Below are 11,901 nucleotides of genomic sequence, written 5' to 3' on the forward strand. Positions count from 1 at the left end.
TATAATGAGGTTTCACCGTATTATTCAGTGGGTAAACAGCTGCTATGTACAGTTTGGGCCGCACTGATGTGTGGTGGTTTTACTTCCAGTTCGACTTCTCGGCGGAAAGTGCGAGTCTCCCATTTGTCTCCACCGCGCAGGAGATGAATCGTCAGGAGCTCCCAGCGGTCGACCTCAGCCTGCCGCCCCTGTCCCCTGGTGCGATCAGCATCAGCGCTCGAGACAGGAAGTTGGCAGACCTGCAGCAGAGCTTCTCCGAGACGCTGAGTCCGCTGTCTCCTCGAAACGAGGGCATGGTAGGTATTTCATTGTTGCAGTGAACAGTATTTTATCAGGCATTCTATGGTTCAGCACATTCTTTAATCCGTAGGGTCAAGATTGTATGGTGGATTGCGATTAAACCAAAATAACTCGGAAATCCATGTTAATACACCATAAAGCACCAAAATGCAACTAAAATCATTTCATTATTCAGGATTGTTAATCAAAACTTAACTCGAATCACTAAATGTTATCTTTTAATATGAAATGCAATGAACGTACATAGTTTATTTAGCATAAAATTAGTACCGAAATGTTTTACCAAATAGATTTGAAGATATTTTACCTTTTTTTGCTCCAGCAACTAATTTTTTACATTATAGTGTTGGTACATTTTACAAACATGCAATTGCCAGTCAATTTGTTTTTTATTGTTTCAAGAAGTTAGACATGCCTATAAATTTTTGATATTGTGAAATTTATCATTTAGTATCGGTTCAATGGTGAAATAACTATCATGAAACATTTAAATGTAATGTTTGTTAATAATATGCTACCTTAATAAATAAACAGAATTCATAAACAAATAAAAACAATAACACTGAAATTTCCTGTTTTGAAAATGAAATAGGCCTAAAAATTAAACCATAAAATCTTGTCTCTAGTAATCTGACATCAATTGAGTCATTCATATCCAGATTATTCCAGTGTATTCCGGCTGTTGATCTGGGCCGCCAGTACTGTGCTGTCTGCATTTTTAGTTTGCTCATAGTGTCATAGTTATCATTAATTTCAGTTTTAATTTCAGTCCAGTGTTTCATGTTTTCTAGCAGGCTAAATTTAACATTTCACGGTTTCATTTCCATAATGATACTTGCAAGACCAATGCTCGTCTGTTCTTTGTATAGAGCACTTTTTTATGAAGCATGTGTGGACGTATTTGTATTCTCATTTTCTAAGGTTTGGGTAAAATTTTTGTCCGGATCCTTCACCATTCACCACCCACATTGACTAGTCACAACTCAACTGTGAACAATCATGCCAGAACACCAGACCTTCAGGTTTTAACACTTTTGAAGATGGGGTGCAACAAGCTAGCTGAAACATTGAGCGCATCATTGTTTCTCCTGACATGATCCCAACTCTGAAGCCAAGAATTGCATTGTTTATGCCGTATTTACCAGCGTGTGGGTTGCACTTTTTATGTCGATATTTTTGTTTAATAACATGTACTGCAAAGTTTATGCTAATTTTTTTTTGATTTTTGGTTAAAAAAAGATTAACATTGCACTGTGTTGAATATATGCGTAATTAACTAGTCTTTTTTGATTTTTAATAAATATTTTACGAGTAAGTATAAATTGTTTAGTTAAAATATCTCAGCAGTGCATGTAAAGCTTCATGAACTGCGCCATTAAGTTGTGTTTGCCACCTATTGGGTGGCTACTCGGTTGCCACCAATAGCAATAAGTAATGTGGCTGTCTGCTGCCGTGCTGGCATTTGGCAAGAGAGGAAAATCAAAAAAATAAACCAGCCAGATAGAGTGAAAGAGCAGGGGGGTGGATGTGTGTGTGTGAGTGCATGTGATCATGCAGCAGTGTTTACGGTTCTCCCTCTCCCATCGTTGTAAATGTTCTTTAACAGGCAACGTACACAATCATGTCTATCTTGACAGGTTTTGGTGATGCAACTGTATCCAAACATTGTTTTTGGCGTGAGATTTCCCACGCTTTCTACAGCAACATTTCATGACAAAACTTCTGTAAAGGGCCTGCGGGTTTTTGTAGAAGGAACTGACAAAAAAAATATTGAGTATTGTGCCATATTTTCTCTCTTGGGGTAGGAGACTGGGGTGAAAAAAAATATATAGACAGGAACGGAAACACAAGTATAAAAAATAGTATACTTGGGCCATCAAGGGTGAAAAGGAGAGAGACAAAGAACGGGTGCCGTGTTTCTTATATGGCAGTAAGCTGAGACATAGACCATAAAGACTTCCTTTGCATTCCACTGGAGACAGATACATGATGCAATCCATATTCGAGGGTGATCCTTACGGTGAAAAAATTTTTTCACCCAAAATTATATACTTGCGTGGTAGTGTTTTGCCTGTAAAAACCTCACGGTCGACCAGACAAAGCGCAGTTAAAAGTGCGGACAGCATCTGCGAGCAAGTTTTCCTGTTTTCCAGGCGGCTTTGAGCCGGAGGACTCAAGACCTGTATCAGGAAGAGCTGCGACAACAAATCGAGGAGAAGCGACGGCTGGAAGCGGAGCAGAAGGAACGAGAGAGGCGGGAAGAAGAGGCGATAATGAGACGGCTGGCCAAGCAGCAAGAACAGATGCAGAGAGAATACGAGCGGGAGGAAGCCCAGAGGAAGGCCCTCGCTGAAAGGGTATGCCTGAGGGAATTTTCTTGTTGCTACTTAGGCTTCTACTGTTTTCACGGTTATCGGTTCGGTTCCCATTCTAAAAAATTGGTTCCTGGGTCTCACTTTTAGGTTAACTTCCTCACAATTTCAAGTCACATCAATGATTCAGTATGCCCTAAGATATAGTGTGTTTGTTCAACATGACTCATCAGCACCCCATTTAACCATAATTTGACCACTAACAAGCCACGTAGCCCCAAGTACACAGTTGTTTCTCGGGTTACTGGATGAAATTATATAAAAAAATTAATCTCACTCATACTCTACTTACAACAGAATGTTTTCAGAGAATCTGATTTTAATACTTATTTAATAAATATTTAATAAAAGCAAGTGATATATATATATATATCCTTGAAATAATGGAAGGATCCCTTGTCTTGTAAAACCTGAACCCTCAGAATACTGAACTATTGTTGTCATTGGGTCGTTTCGTTTGGCTTGAAAATCTGTGGCTGGGAAAAATTTGGTTGACTGGGGTGGAAGTTCTGAGGCTGTCAGGCTTGTCAGAAGGGCGTATGAAATGGAAGAGATCCTATTGGAGAAGGAGGTGTGAGTGACGAAAAAACTCTGCCAATCAGCGCTGGAGGAATGAGAGAGACGGTGATGTAAAGTAACCAGTCTTGTGGCCTTGAAGGCTTAGTGTGAGGGAAAGTGGACAGAACAATGGGAGTTTTTGATTTTGAATGCTGAATCGGCAGGGGGTCTCCAAGATATTTATCTTTTTTCTTCCTGCTTGAAGGCAGCTTCTGCTGTACACCAGTGACTGGGAGCTCATTTCGATACACTTTAAAAATGTCTTGTTGATAATCTAACAGGTTTAATAACAATAAAACACAGTAACCAAGTAAAATATGTATATAATTTTTCAAATGCTGGTTGTCTGCAACCGAGATAAAAACATAATCTCAGCATCCCACTTCCATTCCACAGTGCTATGGTAATAGTTTGCCAACTAATGCCATAATTTTGGGTATAGTATATGATAATTTGTAGAACTGAATTCCTATAGTTTACCTTATCTGTGATGCTGTGTACTATATATGGTTCAGTGTACCATTATCATAATCATAATGTTTTTGTGCATATTTGTTTTATGATTTAAAAAAAATTAATTAACTAGAAACTTGTGGATATTTGTGAATAAATACGAAAATTTAGGATTAAAAATATTTACAAATAAGTTTGTGAGTGAATCCGAAGTGAAAATACCTTTAAATTATATAAAACTTTAATTTAAAAAAAATATTTCCTTCTGTTAAATAGTGTTTGGTGAATTTTTGCAAATTTATGTGTCGAGATATTACCGGGTATCTAGTTATAAGTTAATTAGTATTAAACAACTTTAAATCACTGTAGTTTATTTTTTTGAAATTTTTTTTAAGTATATTGAGCCTGTGTTATTTTTATATTGGTCTACTTTTTTAGTTGAAATGATCATTCCTGTCTACTAGTGAAAAAGACAGAAAAGGTTCCGGATTGGCACAAAGAACTCTGTTTACATTTGGACACTTCCTGCCGGCATTATGTTTCCATGTGGGGCTAGAGGCTAGAGTGAGGCGGTGAAAGGGAGAGACTACCCTGTGTCGGTGTCGCCTGCAATTTTCAAAAAATTACCAACCATTTTCTTGTCACGTGGGGTTTAACGTAAAGTAAAAGTGACATGTGCGTGTTGGTCACCGACAATACACTGCTGCGTTTTACCGGGAGTATATTGTATTTTCACTGGGAAAGGTTTAACTGTTACGTTTTCCGTGGTACCGGTACAAAACTATATTTACGGTTCTCTGCGCCAGTTGTTGAGAACCGGCAGAACCCAGAACCAAGAACCGGGACTGGCCCATCACTAGGGTATGGGTTATACCTGCAGTGTATTTGTATGTCTATGTGTGCAGAAGGCAATGTTATTTTATTAGATATTGGAAATAGACTGCAGTAGTAGCCAACAAACCAGATCATGTTATGTCGTGTATGTACTTAATATGTGTGTCAACCCATCATGGTTCATGTAGTCTCACACAAGAGTGGCTAAACTCAGGGAATTTGGAAAGTCTCAAGTAAACGGAATGCTCAGTGCAATTGATCATTGAATTTTTTGGTTTTTTAATGTTGGATTAAAAATTGTAACAATTACTGTTACTGTTACACAAATGCCATCTTTAACCACATACAGTAATGTTGTTTACTTAAGGATCAACAACGTTACATGAGTTTGGCAGATAGTCTTACAAAAAAATTGTATGTATATGTATTTAAATATAAACCATTGCTTTCAAAACTAAACTCTTTAATGGTCTGTGGTCGCTTGTTTTGTTATTGTGTTCAAACTAATACAGAGAGTGTTCCACTTGAACCTGTGTTTGTTATTTGCAGTTTTTGTGATTGATGTTCATTAGCAAATAATTTTTCAAGACATGGAAAAATTTAAAAATTCCTTGTGTGCTAATGTAACTCGTAACATTGTGTGTTGTAACAGCGTGCCCAGCAAATGGAAGAGGTCTTACGTCGTCGAGAGGAGTTAGAGCGGGAGGCCGTGGAGTCCCGGAAGAAGACTAAACGGAAACTGGAGAAGCAGAGAGAGAGTTACGATGGCATTGCGGGCCCGAAATCTCTTCCCGTGCCGGATGCGAGAGTGGAAAGCGTCGGCGCTCCCGTCGACGCCATTAAGTACGGCAGACGTAAAGCCTCTTCAAACGAGCATCCGGTAGCCGGCAGTGTAGGAATGGCGGTGTCTACAGCTTGCACAGGTCAGTTCAGGAATGCTGCCGGCGGCGAGGGAGCAACACATTTCAAACTGTACGGACTGGAGAAGCTTCACCCGAAGGACGTCAGTACGTACAAGCATCGAGGAATGAAACATTCCCCGCCAACCAGAGAACACCAGCAGCCCGACCAGAAGGAAAAAAACTCGAGCGAGCAGTCCCGACGTGGCAGAGTGCCGCTGAAGATGCTGGACAACCTTGGAAGAGACCAGAATCTGGAGGACACTCTGCCGATACCCGTGTTCCGATGTCGCTCGCCTGTCGTTCCCGCTGTGCGCCACAGGGCTTCCTTGCAGTATGTGCCTCATTCTCCAGTTTCCAGGAGGTACTCTGAAGGCATGCAGATACTGGAATCAAAGTGGCAGGTAAGTCCTGGCTCTAAACTACCTTGCTGCTGTACCCTATCTTTCAGGACACTTATTACATGTAAATAACACATTCCTAGCGACAGACTAACTACTTTTTTTTTACATGTATTTTCGACAGTAATATGAATGTCTTTAATCTCGGGTTGGGTGTTGCTTCGGTTGAGGATTTAACACCACTTAAAGTATGAAAGCTACAGAGCTGAAGTAAATCTATCTTAGTAGAGCAGACTTTGCTTGTGGTCGTTATGTATGACTTGTCCAGTTAACATTTGCAGTGATGACGTAATGAGCGATGATGGGGACCTTTGAATTGAAGTCAGTGAGAGCTGTAACTCTGAAAGTAATAGATCAGTTCAAGGCTGCCGTTTTCACGGATTTTATCCGTTTTTGCGGATATTTAGAGGTTAAAACGGATTCGCGGACAAAGCACTAAATTCCACGGATATTTCAGACTTTTTTTTATACGTTCCTCAAAAATTTTTGGAATTTACGTGATTAAATCACATTAACCGCAAACGGTAAATATCGCGCCGCCATGTCAACTGAATATTTTATTTCAGGTTAGCCAACAGTGATTTTTTTCTTTCCGACATGGTTATATCGATTCGTGTGCTCATTTTACTTAGTAGACGTTTACGAAAATCGATAGATTTTTGGAAGTCGAAAGCGACATTAAGCGTTTTCTGGCTCTAAGATGAGTATTAGCGGCGGTGTATTTTGTTGACAAAAACAAACAGTATTGGAATACGAAATTGTGACGTTCGTTGCGTTCAATAGCTATTTATTTGAAATGTTTTTGATATTCTTCCATAGCTAGCAACGGTACTTTTAACAATGGAGAAGAAATTTAAGACATCTCATGAACGGTCTGTGTATAGGCAGAAATATAAACGTGAGTGGGAATCGGAACTTCCGTGGTTAAAAAAAGGAAAAGATGAATATCACGCGGTGTGTAAATTTTGTAATTCCGAGTTTGACATCGCCAAAGGAGGGCTAAAGGATTTGCGGCGGCATGAAACAAGGGATTACCACAAAAGAAATTTCGCTTGTGGCAGTAGTAGTAGTAGTAGCTCAATGTTAAATTTTGTAACAAAACAAAATCATGGAGTCGTCGATGCTGAACTGCGCTGGGCGAATTTTATATGTGAAAATAATTTGCCAGTTAAGCTAAGTGACAGCTTTTCTAAATTAGCGGCCCAAATGTTCCCAGACAGTGAAATAGCAAAGAACTTCAGTTGTAACCGTACAAAAACAAGTCAAATTATTACTCAAGCCCTTGGCTCATGTGCAGAGGAGATTATTATTACCAACATGAAAAATTCTCCATTTACCCTGCTAATTGATGAGTCTACAGATGTTTCTGTCACCAGACAAGTTGTGGTAATGGCTAGAATTTTCACAACAGAAGTTGAAACTCACCTCTACAAAGTACAGTGGACTCTCCCTATAACGATATCCAAGGGACCAGCGATTTTCATCGTTATAGAGAAAGATTGTTATACAGAGAGAAACCTATTTTTAAATCTTGGATGGAGTAGTGTGCTGAAATAAAACACCATATTAAACAGTATAAATACAATATACAGTACTATATTTACATTGTCCACAAACACACATATGTACATATGTAGTAGTAAATTACATATGTATATGAAATGATACAATGATACAGTGTATACAATCATTAGTACATATGTAGTACTCTGTATTTAGAATGTCAAAATACGTACATACATAACACAACAAGACATACAGTTAATACAGTTTATTGGAAGAAGTCTTTTAGCGTCGTTTGCCTTTTTTTAGTTTTCCACAGCAATGACCTCACTTTATCTTCTAAACGACCGACATCTTCCGTAGCCACAGGATCATCTTGGTGAGTAAAGAATCTTCTCAGTACTTTAGCAGCCTCCAATGCCTCTTTTGGAGTTGGGACCGGTTCTGGTTCAGGCTCCTCCTCTAGGGATCAATGTTTTCCTGATCACTATCTTCATCAACACGAACAGAATTCAGGATGTCTTCGTCTGTAACACCCGCTGCTGTAGCCACTTGCCCATCGATGTTTTCAAAATCCAGAAGCTCCTCTTCTGAAAATGTTGTAGGAAGTTCCAGCTGCTGAACCCAAACGGCCAAAGGCAAGTCATCTTCATCATCTGCTGGCTCGGGATCTTTCAGCCATCCTGCATGCTTGAAGGAATGTCTTATGGTCTTATCCGTTACCTCTGCCCATGCCCTACTGACCATTTGTATGGCGTCTAGGATCGTAGGTTTGAAATTCCCACTAGACTCGACGAGTTCCATTAAAAGCCTGCGCCTATAATGACTTTTCAAACTTTTGATAACACTTTGGTCCATGGGCTGAAGGACACTTGTGGTGTTGGCAGGTAAGAAGCAGAGTTCTATGTTTTCGAGGTTATCGATCATTGGATGTGCAGGGCAGTTGTCCACCAAAAGCAAGATTTTGTTCCCCTTCAACTCAGAATCCCATTTTCTCAACTCCTCTTCAAAAATTTGAGACGTCATCCAAGCACTTTTGTTTGACTTGTAGGTGACAGGCAGACGCTTGATGTTTTTTAAACAACGCGGGTTTCTAGATTTGCCAATCACCAAAAGTTTTCTCTTTACCGATCCTGTCATATTGGCCGCTACCAAAACTGTAATTCTTTCTTTTGACAACTTTCCTCCAATACACTTTTCTGATTTGAATTTTAAAGTTTTGTTTGGTGTCAACTTGTAAAATAGACCCGTCTCATCAGCATTAAAAATGTTTTCGGCTGAATAACGAGCCTTAAGATCAGGCCATACCTTTTCTAGCCAGCCATCTGTAGTGTTCCTATCGATGTCACGAGCCTCCCCGTTGATCTGTCCATAATTAATGTTGTGGCGCTGCTTCCACTTGCTCAGCCAACCTTCAGAAGCCTTAAAATCAGGAATGCCAAGCTCTGTTGCATAAAACTCAGCTTTCATTTTTATCAAAGGTCCAGAGAGCGGTATGTTATTTATGCGTTGCTGTTGAAACCACTGCAGAATAGCACGATCTAAGTCTTCATACTGAGGTTTTCGCATTTTCTTTTTATCCCCATGCACATCTGCGTCAAGCCACTTGCGCCTATCCTTCCAAATGGTAGCCACAGTCGATTGGGAAAGCCCCGTTCGCCGCACAACATCAGTTTGTTTTTCACCATTTTCAATTGCTTTAACTAATGACACTTTTTCATCCACGGTGAGCACTTTCCGCTTTCTTGGTAGCATAATGGTTAGAATAAAACTGATAAAACACTCATTAACTTACACGGTGCAGTAAGGTGTACAAAAACAGCTCCGATATGAACAGCCAGGCATGACGTGGCTAACTGAGTAAACTGACTGAGCTGCTTGGCGCGCGCTCAACTTCCCCACCACTGAACTGCCACCCCCGTGCCGATTAGTGGACTCGACCACCCCCTCGCCCGCCACTGACCTCCCACCCCCGCGCCGACTAGTGGACTCGACCACCCCCTCGCCTAAACACTGGAAATAACCGGTTACGGGCATTGACCTTGAGTCCAACTGGCGATCGCTCGTCAAGTGGTACGACTGGAAATTTGGTTTTATCGTAATGTTTTACTGTATTTTGATTAGTGTTCTAAGTAAATACATCGTTATAGAGAGTGAACGATATCGTTATTTAGAGAGAAAAAATATGTTGTTCTTATGGTAGACCAAACGTTAATGTCAATATCAATCGTTATAGAGAAAGTATCGTTATAGGGAGAATCGCTATATGGAGAGTTCACTGTAGTTGCACTTAGGGGAAAAGCAACAGGTGAAAACCTGTTTAATGTTGTCAACAATTCCTTTGAAGAAGACAACATTCCCTGGCAGAATTGTATTAGCATGTCGTCGGATGGAGCTAAGTCAATGGTAGGATAATTTAATTCTGTATTGTCACGCATTCGAGGCAAGCAAGAAAATGTGTGGTTCCTTCATTGTACTTGCCACGTAGCCCACTTGGCTGCATCACATGCTTGCAGTGAATTGCCAGACATTTGTGAACAGCTAACCCGAGATGTATACACACATTTCAAAGTATCTGGCAAAAGGCAAGATGAGTTTAAAAACATTCAGCAGTTGCTTGATGTACCAGAACATAAAATATTACGCCCATGTTTTACCAGGTGGCTTGCGATGCTGCAATGTGTTGATCGCCTTCTTGAACAGTGGTCAGCACTTCAAGAATATTTTGATTCGAAAATTGAACCAAGAGAGTGTAATATGGAGTCAGTACAGCGCATAAAAAAAATTTTGCACTCACAGTCAGCAAAGCTGTATTTTCTTTTTTTAAGTGCAACTCTACCACGTTTCTTGAAATTTAACCTTCTATTTCAACAGGAACGGCCTTATGTGCACAAATTATACTCAGAAATGAGTGTCTTGTTACGCCAGTTCACCGCTAGTTTTGTTCAGTTCAGTGCAATTCAACAAGCGCCTGATATAACAGCTGTTGACTTTGGAAGGCAAAACCAACTTCCAAATGCAGGAATCTTCATTGGTCATGCCACACGAACACATTTGGAAAATAACCAAATAAACTCACAGGAAGAGACAGAATTTTTCAATTGTGTTCGTAAGTTTTATGAGATGGGTACAAAAGAGTTGCATTGTCTTCTCCCACTCAGGAATGATGTTTTGAAGAACATAGACATTTTTGATCCAGCTAAACAGCAGTCTGGAGATTGGGTAAAGGTGGAAAACTTGGCCAAAGCATTTCCGAATGTCATCGCAAGCAATGAATATGATGAACTGAATTCTGAATTTGTTGCATATTCACTGTGGGATCCACCAGCAGAATTGAGTACTGCTAAGACACATGAGCCTGACAAGTATTGGCATAAAGTGTCACAGTATGAAATTAATGGGAAAACATGTTTTCCACTGCTCTGTAAGCTTGCAAAGGCAATGCTTATTCTTCCACACAGCAATGCAGGGGTGGAAAGGATATTCAGTAAGCTTAACCTTATCAAGACAGCGCACAGGTCATGTCTTGAATCGCCTATGCTAAATGCTTTGTTGCATATCTCTTCTAGGAAGAATATGGCAGAATTCCAGCCAACAGAAGACATGAGGAGAAGAGCAAAACATCTGAAAAAGTGATACATATCCAAATACTGCCAGTGGTGAAGTGCAGGCTACGTGTGTGTGTGTAAATACTTGTATAAAGTGTTAAAAATTGTGATGTTTTGATTGAAGTATAGTTACATACATTATGATCGAATAATTTTCATAAAAATTGCATTTTTTTTGTATTTTTTTAATGTACAGGATTTTACAGGATATTTTATATTGAAAACAAGGATATTACAGGATATTTCACATTTCAATCAAGGAAATTGTTTTCAAAGTGGTGGCAGCCCTGGATCAGTTTGATGATTTAAACTTTAATTTTCTCGTGAGTTAGCACTGAGTGGTACTAGTTGAGTGGAATAACTATAAAGTTTCTAACTTTGGTTTTTGAGCTATTAAGCGCACAACGGGTTATGTTGGATAAAAGAAAGAAAACATGCAAAATCGCCCAAGCAGAAGCAATTAAAAATAGAGAAGTGTCATAGGTATCATCGAACGAAGCAAAAAGTAGCCAAGAGCCAGTGGGGCAAAACGAGCCCCCGAACGAGGCACATACAGTACCGTAATTTGCGCTCGAGCGAGCCTCAGCCGTCTACTTCGCGAGAAGCGATGTGGAATTCAGAAAATTGTTTGGTAATGGTCTAATGGATTTGGATATGCTCTCTGTTAATTCTGATGTTGGACAGTTAAGCAAGTGGTTGTGTACGATGGGTGGAGTTTGTCACGGTTTGGTGTCACAATTTTTCTTTCATGGCCGCCCGATCTTCAAGTAAGATGTTCATAGAATTCACGTCAAAAAATAAGGGAACATTGATTTTTTTAAATTTTTTTTATTTATTGTATACACAGCATTCCCATTCAGCGCGATGGAAATACATGAAACAAACCCCTGGAGGCTGTAGTCCAAATACAGCCTACCCAGAAATGTTTTTTAAATACAGCAAAAAAAAATCTGTTTGAATGTGAGCGAGCCTA

General features: G+C 39.7%; 1 protein-coding gene across 3 annotated transcripts in view; it reads left to right on the forward strand.

Moving 5' to 3' along the window:
* LOC134535919 (ras-interacting protein RIP3-like) overlaps positions 1–11,901 on the forward strand; it is a 50,551-nt gene that overhangs the window by 25,134 nt on the left and 13,516 nt on the right. For 2 of the 3 annotated variants that reach the window (XM_063375296.1, XM_063375297.1), the window contains exons 4-6: positions 90–296; positions 2,454–2,657; positions 5,170–5,820. In XM_063375296.1, the coding sequence (XP_063231366.1) occupies positions 90–296; positions 2,454–2,657; positions 5,170–5,820 (1,062 nt within the window). The remainder of the gene's footprint in view (positions 1–89; positions 297–2,453; positions 2,658–5,169; positions 5,821–11,901) is intronic. The other variant, XM_063375298.1, reaches the window with a different exon arrangement.

Source organism: Bacillus rossius, chromosome 10 (assembly GCF_032445375.1).
Source record: "Bacillus rossius redtenbacheri isolate Brsri chromosome 10, Brsri_v3, whole genome shotgun sequence".
NCBI classification, from domain to species: domain Eukaryota; kingdom Metazoa; phylum Arthropoda; class Insecta; order Phasmatodea; family Bacillidae; genus Bacillus; species Bacillus rossius.